This window comes from Macaca fascicularis, chromosome 3, assembly GCF_037993035.2.
Source record: "Macaca fascicularis isolate 582-1 chromosome 3, T2T-MFA8v1.1".
NCBI classification, from domain to species: Eukaryota; Metazoa; Chordata; class Mammalia; order Primates; family Cercopithecidae; genus Macaca; species Macaca fascicularis.
This window is the reverse complement of record NC_088377.1, coordinates 153,471,448-153,493,180: the sequence shown is the minus strand read 5'-3', so window position 1 is coordinate 153,493,180 and position 21,733 is coordinate 153,471,448. Positions and strand designations below refer to the sequence as shown.

The 21,733-nt window shown below is 38.7% G+C and overlaps 1 protein-coding gene across 9 annotated transcripts in view; it reads left to right on the top strand.

Moving 5' to 3' along the window:
* DOCK4 (dedicator of cytokinesis 4) overlaps positions 1-21,733 on the top strand; it is a 473,807-nt gene that overhangs the window by 226,001 nt on the left and 226,073 nt on the right. For all 9 annotated transcript variants that reach the window (XR_012432797.1, XR_012432796.1, XM_074035823.1 and 6 more), the window contains exon 8: positions 327-478. Coding sequence is in view for 7 of the 9 variants with exons in the window: in XM_074035823.1 (XP_073891924.1) it covers positions 327-478 (152 nt within the window). In the remaining 2 variants the exon portion in view is untranslated. The remainder of the gene's footprint in view (positions 1-326; positions 479-21,733) is intronic.

Here is a 21,733-nt window from a genome sequence, read left to right as displayed (position 1 = left end):
TTATTTTCACATTAATGATTTTAAAAATTCTTCAAGCAAGGTTCCTTGATAATCTATAAACTTCACGGTTTCTTATTTTAGAAGTTGGAAGAAAATTTGGAATTTAACATCCAAAGTTAAATTGGATGTCTTCCGGACTATTTCTATGTCTATAGTCCAAAAGACATAGACTGTATATTTTGCTGTGGATTTAGATACCAAATCCACAGCAAAATAAAAAGTATGGCATAGGACATCACAGTTATCCCATAGCTAACTAGTTTGTTGGGTCCTATTATTTCCTTCAGTCCATGCTGATCATGTTTTTGTTGGGGGGTGTCATTCAGATGGAACATCGACATCGGAAGAAGGACACCCCGGTGCAGGCCAGCAGTCACCACCTCTTTGTCCAGATGAAGAGCCTCATGTGTTCCAACCTAGGAGAGGAGCTGGAGGTCATCTTCTCACTCTTTGACAGTAAAGAGAACCGGCCAATCAGGTACCTGCACGTGGAGATAGTGTTTCAATGTCTTAATGTTAGAATGGTGCATATTTGTGCTTGGCAAGATTTAAGATATATGATCTTGTATACTTTTTACTCTATCAACCCCAATTTTCTCACCAGTAGAACTCTGAGTTTCTAAGCTTCCTGTTCTTTGGATGTTTCTGTGAGGGATGATGAATGCAACATTCTTTGAAAAATTCAGAAGGGCTATAGAATCAGAATAATCAATATTAAATGGAAGTATGGCATGGATATCAAGTCTGTTATTTGTTTTAATTATTTTGTATTGGTAACATGAAGAAAATACAGATTCTCTGGAGAAGTTTGCTTATCACAGTCAGCATGCTGTATCTTTCAGATTTTCAGTAAACCATTCTGTTATTCTTATCCTATCTGGATCAAATGGTTTAAAGAGACAATTAAATACTTAGAAACCTTCCCATTAGAGTTTCAGAGCTGTGAGATGAAACCAATTTTCACATATTTCTTTTTCTTTCTCAGTTCTCTGAGTCTTACCTATTACAGTTCTCTTTTGGTTCTCTTCTCTTTTAGTATTTAGGAAAAGACATATAGTGTATGTTTTGGTTGTTACTCGAAAGTCTCAACTCTTATTAAGACTTTTTTGTCTAAAATTTTTAATATTTGTTTTAAAGTTAAGGACAAAACTTGCCATCTTTTACATTAAAAATTTCACAGTTAAATTGCGAATTCGAATTGAATCACACAAATCACACATTATGACCCAACTGTACCATGCTTTAAAAAAAATACTTTTCAATAAACAGTCACAATTTTAGGCAATACCGAGTCTTATATATACACACTCGCATATGTATACACACACATATGTATACACACACATATATACAGACACGTACATGCATTCACATATATATACACACTTGTGCGCGCGTGCACGTGCGCGCACACACATATATAAGTGTATATATACACACACGCACACACACACACATATATATATATATATATATATATATTTTTTTTTTTTAGATGGAGTCTTGCCTTGTTGCGCAGGCTAGAGTGCAGTGGTGTGGTCTCAGCTCACTGCAACCTCTGCCTCCGGGGTTCAAGTGATTCTCCTGCCTCAGCCTCCCGAGTAGCTTGCCCAGCTAATTTTTGTATTTTTAGTAGAGACAGGTTTCACCATGTTGGCCAGGCTGGTCTCAAACTCCTGACCTCAGATGATCCACCCGCTTCGGCCTCCCAAAGTGCTGGGATTACAGGCGTGAGCCACTGTGCCTGGCCTATTATTTTATAAACAGAAAATAATCTTGGAGTAATTCTTTTCTGGTAGTTTTCTTTTTCTAGGGAGTATGTGTGAAGTTTATTTTTAATGCAATTACAGTCATAAAATCTTTGTTGAATTAAGTCATATCTTAGTCATTATCTACTAGTAAGTGTACTTTTTATTTCTTGACAGTGGACTATGACCATAGAATTTAGAAAGTGGTGTTTTTGTGCACCAGGGACAAAATTTATGAGGTGTGGAAGTAACAGTGGTAATACAGTTTTAAAATCTACTTTCTACACTATTAGAGGAAATGAATCAGTGTGTTAAAAGAACTTTGCCTCTTTACAAATCAGCACTACTAAAAAGGGAAGTAAAAGGCATGAAAAACTGATCCAAGTTACACTTTAGAAATGTGGAAGATTATTTAGAGATACTTGTTTATATGTCGAAGTGTGTCTGGTTTATGGGTAGTTTAGTTTATAAAATCTTTATAACATTGTCTATATAATACGTGATCTCTTTAATATGCTTTATAAACTATATGGAATGTAAAAGGAAGAACTGAAGTTATTCTTTTGCTCATTTCTGTTAAACTAAAGTTTTGTTTGTTTGTTTGTTTTTGTTTTTGTTTGAGACAGAGTCTTTCTCTGTCACCCAGGCTGGAGCTCAGTGGCACATTCTCGGCCCACTGCAACCTCCACCTCCTGGGTTCAAGTGATTCTTGTGCCTCAGCCTCCTGAGTATCTGTGATTACAGACATCCACCACCACGCCCAGCTAATTTTTGTATTTTTAGTAGAGACAGGGTTTCACCATGTTGGCCGGGCTGGTCTTGAACTCCTGGCCTCAAGTGATTCCCCCGCCCTGGCCTCCCAAAGTGCTGGGATTATAGGCATGAGCCACTGTGCCTGGTCAGCTGTTAAGCTAAAGTTTTTGTGGAATACAAACTCCCCTTTGCCACTAATGCTCAAATTACATTATCATAGGATTGTAGTAATTTGGGATTAATATTAGCTTGTCTCTAAATATCATCTCATTATAAACATTTTCCAATTTTCTCAAACATTCTAAATAGGTATTGATCTTCAGAGTGCCCCTTATTTTATTCCTATATCCTTAGCAAAAGTAAGATAATAACCCGGGTACAGGGTCTGCCAAAATGGTTCAAGCCAGGAGCTGTGTAGTTTTTCTGGTCTGTAATGTGGCTGGGCTGCCATGCCTGCCTACTTCCCCTGGGTCTCTCCCTCCACTTTTCCCTTTCTCACTTCTGCCTTCACTCTCCCCTTTTGTCACCCTCCTCCCCATCCCTTTTCCTCCTTCTCTCTCTCTACCCCCTCCACCACATAAACACACAAACACACACACACACACACACACACACACACACACACACACACACACACTCCTTCAATATCCCACCTGATCTGTAATGATCGTAGGAGAAATCAAGTGAATCCCTTCCCACTGCTTCTCCTCACTGCGTTTGGTTATCTATGGCTCTCACCTCTCAAACTCAGATCACCATGAAGGTAATTGGCCAAAGAATAAGAATCACAATATATGCTTACTAGATGTTTGGAACAGCCTCAGATTTATCTTCTTGATGTTTCTGAGGCCTCAGGCCACACAGTGATTGTTTTCTTTTAGGAAGTGTTCAAAACCTTGTAATGAGTCAGTTTGGTTCAAACTGCTGGGAACACAGGGCAGTTCACCGTCCCTGCATGAAGAGGCCTTAGGATGCACAGATCTGAAGACTGGGCTTGACTCTTGTCTCTACAGTTGATGGTGACTCTGCAGCCCTGACCCTTTTACTTCCTTCTATTTTTTTTTTCATCTTGGAACTGCTAACAGTTCTTGCTGCCTTCATCCCACCTGGCATAGGTAATGAGTATCAAATGTCTGCATCTTCTCAGAAAAAAGTACTGTGAATGTGAGATGTGATTTTAAGGCATTGTTATATTTCTTCTTGTGAGTATTATAAAATTTTGTATTTCTTTTAAACTTTTTATTTTAGAAAAATTTCCAACATACATAGAAGTAGACTATTGTAAGGAACCCTTATGTACCCTCCACCAGCTTCAACAACTATCAACAAAAGTTTGATCTTGTTTTAACACATTCCTTTCCAATTTTCATCTTTACCCTAGATTATTTTGAAGCAAATTCCTGACCTCATAACATTTTCAAATGTAAAAAAGGGAACTCTAAAGGAATTATCATCTAACAAATTAATATTCCTTTAACATCATCAAATATTCATTTGCAATTGGATTCAGATTTCCCCTATTGACTCATAAATATTGTTTTACAAATTGTTCAAATTGAGATTCAAATAAAGTCCATATGCTGCAGATAAGTCTTATACGTAAATTTCAGCTCTAGCTTCCCTCTTCCTCTTAAATTCCTGGAACTTACTTGTCGTTTGGTTTATTTCTTTTTGAGAGTTCAAATTCTAATTGCAAACATTGAAAATCAGTGGACAAAAGATAGTATAGTTAAGTGAATGCTTGTGTTATTAACTAGGAGGGTTAGTGCTATAATTTACAAAAAGTAAAATGCCAGAGGAAAAGAAGTCATTATACGAAAAAGACACTTGCACACTCATGTTTTTAACAGCACAATTTGCAATTGTATTAATATGGAACCAGCCCAAATCCGCATCAATCAATGAGTGGATAAAGAAAATGTGAGAGAGAGATATATATATATATATATATATATATATGCGCCATGGAATACTACTCAGCCATGTAAAGGAATGAAATAATGGCTTTCGCAGCAACCTGGATGGAATTGGAGACAATTATTCTAAGTGAAGAAACTCAGGAATGGAAAACCAAACATCATATGTTCTCACTCATAAGTTGGAGTTAAGCTATAAGGATGCAAAGGCATAGGAATGACACGATAGACTTTGTGAACTCTGGGGAAAGGGTGGGGGGGTGGTTAGGGATAAAAGACTACACATTGGGTACAGTGTACACTGCTCAGGTGAAGGGTGCACCAAAATCTCAGAAATCACCACTAAAGAACTTCTTCATGTAAAAAATTAAAAAAAATAAAAAACAGAAGGACAGAGAACTAGAGATGTGATAAAACATATGATAAGTGTTAATGATAGAATCTAGGTAGTATGTATATATGTGTTCACTGGAAGTTTTTTTATTTCTTTATATTTAAAAGTTTTCATAATGCTAAAAAACTTAAAAAAAAAAGTAAAATGCAGTCTAAATGATCTTTGTGGCTTTAGTCTGGCCATTGATCACAGAACATTACCTTGTCCAGGTACAGGTGGAGGGAACAACATGTGTAAAACCTGTAGAGGATGGATTAGGAAACAAGGTGTTTATTCCTCACATAAGACAGATACCTGATTAGTACTTTGAAAAAAAAAAATCTCCTTTGAGAAGCAAACAGCCAGCATTTATTGAGCACTAACCATCTGCCATACTCTGTTCTAAGTGCTTTAAGTATATTATTAGCACCAATTTTATAGATGAGGAAGCCAAGGCACCGAGAGGCTAGAGAAGATGACCAAGCTTCTGTAAGTGGCAAAAGGCTGAGCAGAGCTGCAGACCTTGTACTCTGGCCCAACACCTGCCCTCTGAACCACAACACCAGCAGTCGCATCAGAATCACTGCCTAAGCTCTTCAGTATTTGTCTGAAAGTTTCCGTAGTTGAACAGGATTTTATTGGCCAGAATTGGAGCTTTAGAGACTGAAAGTCTTAATAATAAATTGTTATGAATTCTTGATAATGGTAATTCTGAAATTGATATAGGGCCTCAGAAATCATCTATACTATAGAAGTTGGGTTTAAAATTGAGTCCTTCTCAAAATACTTTAAGAATAGCAAAGTGGCTCCTCTAGCTACCCATGATGTGGAAAGGAAAGAAGGCCAAGAAGAAGAAGGTGTCCCTGACCCCTGCTGTCTTGAAGAGGAGGAGGCCAAGAAAGTGATACATCCCCTGTTTGAGAAAAGGCCTAAGAATGTTGGCATTAGACAGGACATCCAGCCCAAAAGGCACCTCCCTGGCTTTGTGAAATGGCCCCGCTATATCAGGTTGCTGTGGCAAAGAGCCATCCCCCATAAGTGGCTGAAAGTGCCTCCTGCAATTAACAGTTCACTCAGGCCTTGGACCACCTAACAGCTACTCAGCTGCATAAGCTGGCCCACAAGTACAGACCAAAGGCAAAGCAAGAGAAGAGGCTGTTGGCCCAGGCTGAGAAGAAAGCTGTAGCAAAGGGGTTGTGCCCACTAAGAGACTACCTGTTCTTTGAGCAGGATTAACACTATCACCACCTTGGTGGAGAACAAGAAGGCTCAACTGATGGTGACTGCAGATGACATGGATCCCATTGAGCTGACTGTCTTCCTGCCTGCCCTGTGTCATAAAATGAGGGTTCCCTAACTGCGTTATCAAGGGGAAGGCAAGACTGGAATGTCTAGTCCACAGGAAGACCTGCACCACTGTTGCTTCCACACAGGTTAGCTCAGAAGACAAAGGAGCTTTAGCTAAGCCAGTGGAAGCTATCAAGACCAATTACAACGACAGATATGATGACATCTGCCATCACTGGGGAGGCAACATCCTGGGTCTAAAATCTTTGGCTCACATTCCCAAGCTGGAAAAGGCAAAGGCTAAAGAACCCACCACTAAACTGGGCTAAATGTGCACTGTTGAGTTTTTTGTACATAAAAATAATAATTCTAAAAAAAAAAAAAAGCAAAGTGGCATCAATTCTTTATGCTAGTGATCAAAATCTTAGATTAAGTACTTAGATATGTCCAATACAAAATGAGCCAGCATGTAAAAGTACTCCGTCTCTCGTTCATTCAGTAGAATTATGAAGCACGTAGTATCTCCTCAGTACCAGCAAGAGTGCGTTTCCTGATAAGAACTTGTCATTGAAGCTGGACCATATTTAGAAAGCCCATTAATCTTGTCTCAAAACAATTACTGAATATCCCTGAAGGTGGCCCAGTATGTTAAGCCTGCAAAGTGTGTTTTGGACACCTCTCGCAGTGACTAAAGATTCAGGCCCATTCCAATGGCATCCTGCTCAAACACACCTCCTCCAGGCCTCTTTTCCAGTTTACCTTCCTCACTTGTTTATGTCACATCACCAGCCCAGAGTCTCCTGAAGGCACAGCCACATTGGAGCAGCAAAAATCACATACTTTTATTTGAGATGTATACAGTCTTGACACAATTTCTCTCTATAAAAGATAATTATTAGTTTTATAAAATGAGTTTTCCAGATTTTTACATGAGCCAATTGTTCTTAGAGCATATTTATCTGGTTGAAAGTTTATGATTTCCCCAGCCCTCAAGGGTATTGCTGGGAAAGGGAGGGAATCATTTCTCCGCAAATCATCGGTAATTTTATTACATTCATTTAACACTCATGTAATGCTTATTATATTCCAGGCACCATTCTGAGCTCTTTAAGAAATATTAATTTAATTAGCCCTTGTAACACTCTATAAGGTAGATACTACTAATATCCATGTTTTTATAGATGGGGAAACTGAGGCACAGAGAGTTTTTTTTTTTTTTTTAAATAACTTACCCAAGGTCATACAGCTGGTATGTGGTGGAGCTAGTATTCTAACATGGCAGTTTACGTAGGAATCTGTATTCTAAATCACTGCTCTTCACCCATACTCATCATGTACAATATCTGTAAAATTCTATATTTTTCATCAACCTATTTTTACTCACCATTGTGTAATAAGGGGTCTGTCGAGGGTTTGTGGTTTTAGGAAACTAGAGTAGGAGGGACTTGACCTCGTTAAGAATTGACAGGAAGGTCGGGCGCGGTGGCTCAAGCCTGTAATCCCAGCACTTTGGGAGGCCGAGACGGGCGGATCACGAGGTCAGGAGATCGAGACCATCCTGGCTAACACAGTGAAACCCCGTCTCTACTAAAAAATACAAAAAAACTAGCCGGGCGTGGTGGTGGGCGCCTGTAATCCCAGCTACTCGGGAGGCTGAGGCAGGAGAATGGCGTAAACCCGGGAGGCGGAGCTTGCAGTGAGCTGAGATCCGGCCACTGCACTCCAGCCTGGGCGACAGCACGAGACTCCCTCTCAAAAAAAAAAAAAAAGAATTGACAGGAAAGATCCAGTAATGAGGGAGAGGGGAAATCACTGATCGCCCAAGGTCCCTTAGGAGGCATCAGGAAACAGATTTGAGTTTGCAGGTGGGGAGATTAGCCATGGGCCAGAGAAAGAAAGAGACAAAAGAATGTAGACGTGCCTAAACTGAGGTGTAGGATTGGGCATATGAGTTTTTGTTACATAAAAGCAAACTACTGAGCATTATTTGTTACTGTGTCTCCTTTAGCTTGCATTTAAAATTGGCTTCTGTACTACATGGTGATAGAGTCATGGTGTTTGTTCATGCTTTCCATAGGTTGTGCAGCTACGGATGTATACATTAATTCTTATCTCTGCTGTTTTGGCATATGTCAATTAATCTACAACAGACAGTAAATTTTATGGACCAGTGAAAACAACGCTGTTTACTGGTTGACTACCTCCCTTATAACTTTCATTACTTTGTTTACTGATGTACTCTAAGGCTTCATTAGTTAAAGTTGTAAATTTGTCTGGGGACTAATCTATTAATGCATTGCATTCTCATCAGAGAATATATTTAATAGGACCTGAGTGCCGCCAGTTGGTACTCAGCTGGCATAGGGCTGCTTAGGCATGCGAGCTGCTGGCGTGGGCTTTTATTTGAGAAAATAGCAGCAGGGTAGTACTTCTGGAAAAAGTGTTATCCCGATGATTAAATACAAAAAGTCTTATCCTAGTAATTAAGTACAGATGAGGTTTACTGTCTGCTTGTGACATATTCACATACTTTTCTGAAGCTAGGTATTTTTCCTAACATCACACCATTAAACTCTCCATTTTTCTTGAAATAGTTCCTTTCCATATAAATTTTATATTGCCTACAATTACCTTCTATTTCGTATATCATTCCATTCTGTCATTTAAGGAAAGGAAAGTAATGAATGCAATTGGTGAGGTATAGATTTTTTTTAATATGGAAATACGGATTCATACTGAATTCTGAAATACATCTGGATATCTCTTCATCCCCAGGACACATACCTGTCTGTCATCTTGTGCTGGAGTCAGATGGCAAGAGTTCAAGTCCTGGCTTTGTCATTTAGTAGCTACATCAGCTTTGGCAAGTTAATTCATGTCTCTCGGGGCTGTTAACTTGTCTGATAAGTAGAGATAATAATAGTACTTTCCCTATGGGGTTATTGGAGGATTAAATTTTGTGTAATACTTTCCACCTGATAATTGGTCAGTAAATCTTAGTTATTAGAATGATTATTTTTAAAAAATAATACAGGAAATATACTTAACCAGAAATAGTATGTGTTAGTTGCTCTTGAAGCCTTAAAGAAATATGTTCCAAGGAACTGTTTATTTTTTTAGGTATATGGTATTATAGTTATGTAATATTTAGAGACCTACTCGTAAACAGGTAAAATGGAGTCAGAGGTATAAGATTTGCTTTAAAATATTTCAGCAATGGCAGAACAAAGAGAAAGAAAAAGCAAAAAGGAGAAAATATAAGAAAGTATGTGGAGAAAGTAAAACAAAATTTCTTGGTTATGAATTCCCTGTGATAGGTATATGAGCTCGTGGTTGAACTTCTAGCTTGTAGTATATATAGCTAATGAATTACCTGCTTAAAATTTATTAATGTTTTCTGTATGTAGGCCATAAAGCAATGAGAAAAGACATTTTTTTTCCCCAATCTCTTTAAAGAACATTGGATTGGTTTAGTCACTAGCCCTATAGATGATGGTCTGAATTCCATTCTGCCTAGAACAATATACTCGTTATATGAACCGACAGTTATGTTTTTCATAATGTATTTGACAAAACTTAAGAGGAATGTTTTCCTAATGGTCTAGGACATTGAATGTTATATCATACATACATTATAATAATATTCCCCTTGAAGCATGAGCCTTGACTCAGACTTAAAATAGGCAGCTTTTGGAAGATTAATAAAGATTCTGTGAGAGAAAATACCTTGTATACTTAAATCCTTAAAGGATTTTTGCCTTACAGGCAAAATCAGTACCACTTTCCTAGAAATTCTGAATATATATAGGTTTATCCTCCCAAAGGTGAGGGAATTCCAGTTGTAAGAATGCACATCACCTCTACCCATTTGCTAGTTCATTCACTCACTATGAAAGTGTGGGAGGAGTAAGTGAAGTGTTGTATGCCAGCTGTACGAGGTCCTTTGAGCATTTGTAGAGGTTCAAAGGTGAATCCTGAAGCAACGGCAGAAGTGATCCAGACACAAGTGAAGGAACCTACTTTGAAAAAGAGGAAGGACGCTTCTTTTATTAATGTGAAAGATGAGGGAAGTGAAATGGGTGTAAAATGCTGAGATGGAATCAAGAGACTGGGTCTGTGGCCTTGATCTTTTTTAAGTAAAGGAGGAAACAAGACCAGCTGCCATTGGAGAGCAAAAGAGAGGACAGAGAGAGCTGAGGACTGAAAGTGAGTTGTAGGAGGAAGGCAAGCAGATGTGAAGCAAATGTGTGATAGGGATCCAGCAATCCAACCCCTGGGCATGCATCTAAAGAAATGAAACCAGTGTGTCCAAGAGACACCTGCACTTCCATGTTGACTGCAGCACTATTGACAATAGCCAAGATGTGGAGTCTACCTAAGTGTCCATCAACAGATGAATGGATAAAGAAAATGTGGTAGATATACACTTTGGAATACTATTCAGCCTTAAAAAAAAGGAAACTCTGTCATTTGGGACAGCATGGATGTACCTGGAAGACATTATGTTAAGTGAAATAAGCCAGGCCCAGAGAGACAAAGAGTGCATGATCTCACTGACATGCAGAGTATAAAAAAATTGAACTCATAGTAGTGGAGAGAAGAAGGGGAATTACTAGGGGTTAGGGGAGGGAATTTTGGAAAAAGAGGATACAAAATTTCAGTTAGATAGAAGGAATAAGTCCAAGAGAGCTATTGTACAACATGGTGGTTATGTTTAATAGCAATGTATTATATACTTGCGTATTGCTGAGGGAGTAGATTTTAAGTGTTTTCATCACCAAAAAAACAAACAAAAAAAAATGTGAGGTAAATCATGTGTTTTACCTCACGGTAGGTTAGCTTGATTTAGCCATTCTACAATGTATACGTATTTAAAAACAACATGTTTTATTTAGAATTGATAAATATATACAATTTTTATCAATTCTGGTTTTGTTTTTTTTTTTAAGATGGAGCCTCACTCTATTGCCCAGGCTGGAGTACAGTGGCGTGATCTCGGCTCACTGCAACCTCTGCCTCCTCCTGGGTTCAAGCGATTCTCCTGCCTTAGCCTCCAAGTAGCTGGGACTACAGGCATGTGCGACCATGCCCGGCTAATTTTTTGTATTTTTAGTAGAGACGGGATTTCACTGTGTTAGCCAGGATGGTCTCGATCTTCTGACCTCGTGATCCTCCCACCTCGGCCTCCCAAAGTGCTAGGATAACAGGCGTGAGCCACTGCACCCAGGCCATTTATTTATCAATTCTAAATAAATAAATAAATGTTTACAATATATAAATAATTAAGTATGAAAAAGAAAAGTGTGATAGGGAGTGAGTGTGAGTGCTCATAGAATTGCTGAGTGCAGTGAGGGCCGCGCCAACGGGAGACATCTGAAATTGCTGGTGCATCCAGAATCCCAGGTTAGCTTTTGATGGACATGCTTAGCAAATAGGGATCAGAAGCAGGTGATAAGGTTGGAGACTGAAACATCATAGGTGGAAAAGAATGAGAAAATTGAGAATTTTGTGTCACAAGGAAAATCTAAGAAGTTACCATCATAGCTTCCAATGGGTGAGGCTGATACAATCTAATAGCCTTTTCAATTTTAAAAGGAAATGAAAGAACTGTGCTTCTTTAGAAAACACTGAGTTGCTAGGAAAGTTTTTCAAGAGTTTACAGAAAGAACTGTTGGGGAGAATTGTTATTTGGCCCAGACTAGTAAAAAATGCTAATATTTTTGTGTATGTATGCTAGTACATAACACAGTTAAGACAGCAGATAGGGCTTTTTAATTCCCTGCGCTGTGCTATATTTCTCATTTCATACATCATTGAAAACTTATAGCATGATCACAGAAGTTCAGCATCTATATTGTTATATAAATTAGGAACATATATTGTTTTGAACATCAAAAATCATGGGCATAGATACCTTTTTGTAGTTTCGTGTCATAAAATCAGCTCAAAAATGTGACGGCTCCAAAGCAGAGCAAAGCAGAGCAATAATGTAGGGAAAATGTCTGAGGGGCCAGACGTGCAGGGAGTACAAGTTTGTTTGAGAACAAAAATAGATGGAGACGGCATTCAGAGACCCTCCTTGGATTGTGGCGATATGAACTATTCCATACGGCCCAGAGCATTTCCTGCCATGTCTAGACATGCTGGCACAGATTTCTCTGTGGGTGTCTGCCTGCCTGTCAGTGACCCGCAGCGACCTTCCCTCGGGCCCCCTGTTGAAAGGCACTCCTGCTTTCCGCCCTCGCTCTTCTCCATCATTTGATTGTTCCAGCAGGTGCATGAAATGTGGGATTGTTGTCACTTCAGAGTTAATCAGGTTTGTGGTTTACTCCCCCTTTGGTCACACTTCTGTGTCACATTAAAAAAAAAAGAATCACAAATAATTGCTTTAGAGATGCTGTGATGTCAATAATGGAAGAGTTTTAAATATGAAATGAGCCAGGAGGATCTAAATTAATACAAAACAAGCAAAGAAATGCTTTATTCATACTGAGAGCACCCAGGGTAGAACTGATTTACTTTTTTCTCTGTAGCATTTTAAGAGCCATACAATTCTAGTTGTTTTTGAAGTTGTAAATTACTGCATCGTTATAATGTGTTATTATAATAATAGGTGGCCAGAAATTCCAAGTTGCAGAAAACCAAAAACTCACAGAGTCAGTGAACTCAGAACTGACTTTCTCTTTCCCTTTCACTCTAAGCTCTGATTATTCAAGCTACTTGTCTCTTTTTACTTAAATAGTGCAGGATTTTAGAAGGTGACCAGAAGGTCCTTTTACCCCTATTCCTGTGTTTTAAAAGTGATGATTGATGTTCTTTTCGCTAGGATTTGGATCATCTCTGTCTTTCTTCCTTTGCCCTGTGTCTGCTACCCATAAGGTATTCAGAATTATTCAGCTTTCCTAAGTTCCCTACAGGATAAGCTCTGGTCACACGTAACAACCCACCTCACAAGGACTTCTTTGGTATTCATCGCCATTTGTGTTGTAAGATGGTTCACCGTTAACAAAGGAATTATTAATGATGCAGTTCTTGTCAGTTGCTTTTCCAAAGGTAAGACTTTGCCCACTCATCATCTAGATGTTCTCAGCACCTTGTAGAGTGCCTGACACAGGGTTGGGATTGATGCAGTTAGAGGAAGCTTACAAGTTTTACATTGTTGTTGAGGGAAAGCATTAAGAGATCATGCCATTATTATCTTAATTTTTGCTATCATCTTTCCACTGTGGTGAGGATGTGCTTATTAAGAAGAGAGAGTACTCAAAGTGTTGAGTGCGTCAAAAATGTTTATAGAGTCGTTTCATGTTACACTGTGCTAATAAGAACTGTGCTCTCAGCCCTGTCTCTGGGGAAACGTCATTTGCAAACACTGTCATGCTTAAAAAGTACATAAAAATTGTCAGATAAATGTATAGCATCTTCTCCCAAGTATTTCCATGTAGACATTTTGGACTACAAGTTAAACAGAGACTGCATCTTTTTTTTATTTCAGTTGAGCTTTATAAAGTTCACACTCTTCTTATGGAATTGCTGATGTTCATTCGTTCATTCATTTATTTATTCAGCAAACAATTCTTGCTGTCCTTCTCAGGGTGAGACACTCATTTGGACATTGGGAACATATCATTGAATAAAACAGGAACAAAAAATTCCTACCTTCACACCATTTATTAATATGTTGTAAGATGATTTGACATTAACAAAGGAGTTATCAGTGATGCAGTCCTTGTTAATGCCTTTTCCAAAGATAAGACTTTGCCAGTAGGCAGAACTTACAGTCTACGGATGTTCAAAATATTCCAGGAAGTATTTTTTCCAGGTTGTTTAGTTATATAGTATACCTCTAAGGATTTTACTTGAAATGAACTTTGAGATTTCTAAAGTCTTCTGAACTTAGAGTCATGGCTATCTTTCTTAAATCAACAGTCAATCAAAATCATTTCCTTAATTGACCAGTTTCTGTATCATCCCTTTGTATGCTACCCAATATGCAATTTTTATTTTACAAAAGTATTTCACATTTCTTAACAGTCAATCAAAATCATTTCCTTATTTCACCAGTTTCTGTATCATCCCTTTGTATGGTATGCAATATGCAATTGTTATTTCACAAAAGTATTTCACATGTCTAAAGCAATGGTTCCTAACTTTTTCAGTGCCAAAGATTTCTTTTTAAAAGTATATAAACTATAGACTTCAACAGAAAATAATCTACCTGTTCTCATAAAGCATTAACATTTTCCTATCAGTTAAGAAGCTCTGTAGCTCCCAGGTTAAAAAAGCACCTGATCTTCAAAAAATATAGTTGAATGAGTCATCTAATTAATAAATAGTATTTAATGATGCCTTAGATCATTTTCATTTTTTAAAGTTATAATGAATATAAAGAACATCAGTAAGCTGTTGTGTCCATCAGTAAAAGCTATTGGAAGGGAAATTTGATTTGGGCTTGTAAACAAAAATGTATCTGAAACAGATCTCAAGTCAACTTAGTTTATTTTGCCAAAGTTAAGGATATGCACCTAGGAAACAGGTCTGTGCCTTTCTCCGAAGATGAGAATATTGAGACTTCAATATTTAAAGGGGAAACGCAGGCTGGAGGGGAAAGAGAAAGGTGGTCACATTACTGAATCCACATGTTGCAAGAGAAAAGGCATAGGTAGGGGAATAGTCAATTATGTATTCATCTCATGCTCAGTAAATGAACACTTTACAGACAATAAGGTGAACATAGAGTAACTACCTGTGGAGATATTTAACCTGTTATCTGTAGCTCTCTGCTTAGGAGCAAAAGGAAAGGCAGCTTCTTGCATGACTCAGCTTTCAGCTTAATCTTTTTCCCTTTGGTAGAGTGAACTGGGAAGCCCAAGTTTTTATTTTCTCTTCACAGACGTAATTTCATGAAAAAAAGAAAACCTCTTTAAGATAATAAATGCATGAACGATTTATTATACTTACTGTTTTTACAGGGCTTGAATTACATGGATTTTTAGTATTTATTCTGGGTTTATTTATGACTTTTCTGCCTTTTTAAGAAACTGCATGCTTCAACTCAGAGTACTTATAAAGAGCTCAGGTTTACTTTAACATTTCTTATTATAGATACCTTCCTAACGAAAAGATGTTAGAAAGGTCAGAATAATTTCTGAATATAGATCAGAGTGATTCTTTTCTCATGAAATGTCAAAGATACAGTGTTTCCAATGATCGAATGATAGAAATTCCCAGAATGATAAGCAGAACGCATTCTGCCTACATACAGGCTTTCTCATTTCATGCTCCCTATTTCTGTTGACCAGATCCTATCTCTGCCTACTTTTGGTTACTTCTCTAAGGAACTCGTTTTTTAGTGAAATTCTTAATGAGTTCTCTAGAGAGAGATTCAAGCAAGTATTTTTCTCAGTTTAGTTATACAATAGGCCTTTTTCTAAGCATTTTACTTGAAACAAACTGAGATATCTAAGGTCTCAAGTCTTCTGAACTTAAAGTCATGGCTGTTTTTCTTAAATCAACAGTCAATCAAAATCATTTCTTTACTTCACCAATTGCTTAATCTGGTAATAGTACAGAAGATGTGAAACAGCAGCTGATCTGAACATTATTTATAATTTTAAAGAGTATTATATTCCTTTTTTTTTATTGAATTTTACCTTCCTAAAAACTCTTCCCTATAATTTTACCTTTCCTAAAAACAAAGGTATTTGTTTCAGATATCTTTATTTTTCTGCAAAGACAAATAGCATGAAGTGCTTTACAATCATCCTGACTAGTAAGAAAGAATTGGCTTGTTTTTCAAAATTGGCAATGGAATTGGCTATAGCTTAAAAATGTGTCTCCTGTTGTATCATTCAACTAAACCCAAATTCTTTATGTGCTAACAGAGCCATCACATCATTTGGTTGCATAGTCCTCAACACTCAATTATTTGTAAGGTGAATATGGGCTTGTGCATTAATATTTTTAAAAGAAAACATAATCTATCTCCTCTTTAGGTAAACTCTGGAAACAGTTGTATCAGAGGTCTTCCTCTTTCCATTGCCCTTTAATCAGAAGAGCTCATGACTCTAAGTTTGCTTTAGTTTTAAAATTAGAAGGCACATTAATAATCTTATCTGGGAAGACTTGCTTGAGAAGTTGCTTTCATTTATTGCCAAGGAAAAACTCTGTCATTTGTGTTGTCATGTGGTTAAGAGGAAGAGAGGAAAACTCTTTGACCCTAAGATACCAGGCGTAAATTGCCTGTTTTCTGTTATACATGACTATCATAAAACACAGTCAGCAATTCTGATTAATTAAGACTAGGGCTTTTGGGTAAAAACAGTGGTCCTTTAACATAGCCGGGCTTTAAACAAACAGGAAGCTTTTAGGTCCATCCTGACTCAGTCAATCAGGATCTCCAGGGTGGGGCCTGGGCTTTATACAGCTCACCAGGAGAATATTGTACACAATCAGGTTGGTGCAAGGGTCTTGTATCAGTTCGAACCCTGAGAACGCCAACAAACAACACAAGGCAGGGTGGAGCAACACGCTGCATAAAGCGCCTGGGTGCAGACAGGCCGAGGCCTAAAATGGCGTCAGCCCCAAGTGAGGACAGAGCAGGGGTTTTATAGTCGTCTGTAAACAGGAAGTGTCCCAGTCTGACGTGACAGCTATGTAGTACCCGGACGGTCTCCCGCTCCATCTTTAGGGGGTATGTGGGTATGTGTCTTCCGGCCAGCTCTCTTCCTGCTTCTGCTATCTTGCTGACGCACGCTGCTTGGGACTGGGCCTGAGGAGGGAGGAGTTATTCATTCCCTTAAGCTTTCAGGCCTGGAGGAGAATCTTTCAGTTGGGAACCGCTGAATTAGAAGGTCCATGGGTCTCTTCTGTTTACCACTGATCATTCCCTGTACATAGGGCATCTATTCGCATGTCCTTCATCTCTGCCATCATGAGCACCAAAGCTCCGTAGTCCAGCGGCCACGGCAGAGCTGCCAGCACACCTTGCAGCTGCTTCCCAAAGTATCTTGCCTGGACAGAGGTAGCACCGGTTTCTTGGGGGCATGAATATAGCAATTTATAGTGCAGCCTGAGCTTTTTTGAATTGTCCTTTGCTACTCATTCTAGGAGAGAGCACAGTAACAGCTCTCTTCACAATATTAGGGAGGAAAGTAATTTTTTCTTTAACCCTCTTAAGTTCTTAGTTGGAATGGTCCTCTTTATCAAAAGACAAATTAAAAAGAGAAAAATAGAAGTTTACTAACATGTATTTTTCATACATTCATGAGGTATATTAATACCTAGGGAATGAGAAATTCTCAAAGAGGTGGCTTTGAATTCCAGCTTATGTAGCATCTTCAAGAAAGAACAGTAAATTTTGGAGAAACGATAAGAGCAAAGAGGACTTGAAGTCCCTAGGGGAGGCAACTTCTAGGAAGGCAAATAACTGGCAGAAAAAGGCTGGTTGGTAAAGAGTGTTGGTAGGGATACCTCTGGTGCCATCTCCAGGCCTGTAACGTTTAAAGTTGTCATCAGTGGTTAACCTTTGTTCTCCCTGGTAGAAGAAGGGGCAGGTCCATGACCATGCCACCCTGAATGTGCCTGATCTTGTTTGATCTCAGAAACTAAGCAAGGCCAGGCCTGTTAGTACTTAGATGGTATAAGAGAGGCAGGATTCTTTTTGTTTTTGTAAATCTATGCATTGCCTTTAGGCAATTAGAGAGAAGGCAGAGAGCTTTCCAGTACCTGCTTCTTAATTGCCTTTAGCTCAACGATTCTTATGCCAAAGAGGCATATTTTGGGGTGCCATATTTTGGTCTCCCACAGCAGATTGTTGGATGTATCTTACACTGTTAGGCAATCAGAAAACATTTGACAGGGCCGGGCTTGGTGGCTCACGCCTGTAATCCTAGCACTTTGGGAGGCCGAGGTGGGCTGATCACGAGGTCAGGAGATCGAGACCATCCTGGCTAACACAGTGAAACCCCATCTCTACTAAAAAGACAAAAAATTAACCGGGTGTGGTGGCGGGTGCCTGTGGTCCCAGCTACTTGGGAGGCTGAGGCAGGTGAATGGCATGAATCCAGGAGGCAGAGGTTGCAGTGAGCCGAGACTGCGCCACTGCACTCCAGCCTGGGCAACAGAGGGAGACTCCATCTGGAAAAAAAAAAAAAAGAAAAAAAAAAAAACATTTGACAGAATGCAGGAGAAGCAGTGAAACAGAAACAATTCAGATCACCTTACATTTGTATTCTATTGCCTTTTAGGGAGAGGCTCTAGCGTCAGCACTGCACTGTGGAACCATCCTCTTAGCTCTTCTCATTATTTCTTCATCCATCTTACCACCCCTTAGCTTCTGGTGTGTCTCCCTTCACACCTACCCAGTGTAGAATGGGTATTAATTGTTATCCTCACACTCCTCACACAGCATGGTTAATTTTTTTTTTCTTTGTTTTAGACAAGGTCTCATTCTGTTATCCCAGCTGGAGTGCGATCTCAGCTTATTGCAACCTCCACCTCCTGGGCTCAGGTGATCCTCCCATCTGAGTCTCCTGAGTACCTGGGATCACAGGCATGCACCACCCCACCTGGCTAATTTTTTTTATTTTTTGTAGAGACAAGGTTTCACCATGTTGCCCAGGCTGATCTTGAACTCCGAGGCTCAAGTGATCTGCCCGTTTCTGCCTTCCAAAGTGTTGGGATTTCAGGCACGAGTCACTGTGCCCAGATTAGCATAGTTCAATTTAAGACAAATGACTGCTTTTTCAAATATGTTACGTGGGTTTTTTGTTTTTTAAATTGGTTTATAGGAGTATAAAAAAAAATGACAGTTGTTTTTCCAATTAGTTTAATAGAACATGACGGTCTAAATGTTTTCTCTTACTATTGTTCTTCTCGGAGACCATAAATCTATTTCAATGATACTTAAATGTTGAAAATTAGTTTACAAGCGTTCTTTGTAATTTTTTGTGGATTGATTAGCTTGCTAATCTTTCTCACAACATGTTTAACCGAAGATATTACCCAGTCATATATTTTTGGATAAAAGTACATGTTGTGTAACTTTTGTGTTCATTGAATCTCTAAACAGTTTTACTTCTTATGTGAGGTGAACTGTAAAAGTGATCAGTATAAATCCATGCAGAAAAATATAACAATTTTTATGTGAATCTATAAAAATATATTTCATATAAAATATCAAAATTTTTGATATTGGCCTTCCCAACTGAAGGGTTACTTCTACTGAGTAGCTTACAAGGAGGCACAGAGGACAGAAGCATCCTACTGAGAAATAGAAGAGAAGCCATCAGGACCTTCAGATCCCTACTGTGCCTCCTATATTATTTGCATGACCAGGAAGAACATTTCTGCCACACTATGCTGTGAAACACACTCGTTATAATTAGAGGTCTTTTTGAGTACATCAGAATATCAGTAGTTCAACTGAGCAGTTGGTCACAGGTATAATCTCTGTAAACACAGATATGTTGTGGCTTTTTTTGTTGTTTGACTTCATGCAGTTTTGTTCGTGTGTTCATTTATTTGGTTGATTTGTTTTTGTTGTTGTTGTTGTTGTTGTTTTGAGTTCTTTTCCCAGACAGGGACTTTGCTGTCTTGTCCAGACTGGACTTGACCTCTAGGCTCAAATAATCCTTCTGCCTCAACCTCCTGAGTAGCTGGGACAACAGGAGTGTGACACTATGCTTGGCCATTTGTACTTATTATGTTTTAATTTTACTAAGAATATTCACACAAAAATCTCTTGGTTTGTGTGACATAGTTAGTCTTGCTCTTCTTTGTCCATTTCTTTCTCTTTTTTTGAGACAGGGTCTTAGCCTGTCACCCCATGGGAGTGCAGTGGTGTGATCATGGCTCACTGCAGCCTCGACCTCCCAGGCTCAAGTGGTCTTCCCACCTCAGCCTTCTGAGTAGCTGGGACTATTCAGGTACTGAGTGCCTGGGACTATAGGCACATGCCACATGCTTGGCTGATTTTCTTTCTTTCTTTCTTTCTTTGGTAGAGATGGGGTCTCACTATGTTGCCCCAAGTTGTTTTTGAACTCTTGGGCTCAAGTGATCCTCCCAACTCAGCCTCCCAAAGTGCTGAGATTACAGGTAGTGAGCCACCAGGTCATGCCTTCTTTGTCCATTTCTGAGGTGCTCTGTTCTTTCAAAGACAGGGTTGCATTGTAGTAAAAAGCCGAGACTCTCAATTCAGACTCTGGAATTTAATATCCTGGCCCCATCCTTGACTGACCACACAACTTTGGTCAACTTACTAATATCTCCCAGCCGCCACTTTGTCACTGGGGTGACAAATGGGCACGACAGTGGTATCCACCTCCTACTGTGGTGAGGAGAGTTAAGAAGAGCTATGTAAGGCATAAGTCATAGGGTCTGGCACAGAGTACACATTTGCCTTTATGATTTTTCCCAGGGATGCTTATTTATTTTTTTATTTCATTATCCTGATTTCATCAAATGATTGTTGGAAGAAGAAAAGTTATAAATAATACATAATTGTGATTTATTATTCTCTATTTCCAAAGAAAGAGTCATTTTTGATTTATAGTTTCATGATTTATAATGACTCATACACAGAATTCAGGTGGACACTAAATTTATCCTGCAGAGAGATTGCCTCTGGAAGATATCAGTATATGGGGAAGTCAAATAATGAGTTTTCTCTGCTGTTAATAGTGTCAACTCTCACTTCTCAGTGTTTCTTGAAATGTTCTATTTGCTTATTCATTCTTTAAGAAGAGGAAGACAGTATTCTCATTTGAAAACGTATCAGTATAGTTTTTTTATTACTATATGTTGAATATAGTAAAGATATAAAATGTTCATGAAGACAGCATTAAATGGAATAATGTGGAATCTTGAGCTGCCATGAAGTTAATATGAGCATCTCAAGTCGGGTCGTGAGGCATCGTGGATTGAAATACCTTTTTGCAGAGTTTCATACATTTCCCTACCATAAAGCAAAGGACATGATGGAAAGGTTGGTAGAGAATTAAAGCTTTCCAGTTATTTGAGTGTCACTCTATTTTGTCCTAAAAGATTGTGTTTGGTTAGTCTTATCAAACATCTGGGAATACCAAATCATTCACTAGAAGTTGAAGATACAAAGGTTAGTACTCATGGGCCTGTATTCTAGTTGCTCACCATGTAATAGGAAAGAAACATATAAACCTCTCTTCCACTTAGGAAAAAGGTCTAAATGATGTATGTAATGGAGGTACGCATATTTTGGAAGGACATTTTTTAAGTTTACAAAAACTAATTTTGTCATCTGATCATACTTACCCCAGAGTTGCAATAGAACAGACTTAAAATAGACTGTCAAAAACATATTTCTGTGTGGCCACAAAAGTATGTGCAAAATATTTGGAGAATTTCAGAAGATGTGCCAGAATGCAATATTACTGGCCAGGCATGGTGGCTCATGCCTGTAATCCCAGCACTTTGAGAGACTGAGGCAGGCAGATCACCTGAGGTCAGGAGTTTGAGACCAACCTGGCCAACGTGGTGAAACCCCGTCACTACAAAAAATGTAAAAATTAGCCAGGCATGGTGGCATGTGTCTGTAGTCCCAGATACTCTGGAGGCTGAGGCAGGAGAATCGCTTGAACCTGGGAGGCAGAGGTTGCAGTGAGCTGAGATTGCACCACTGT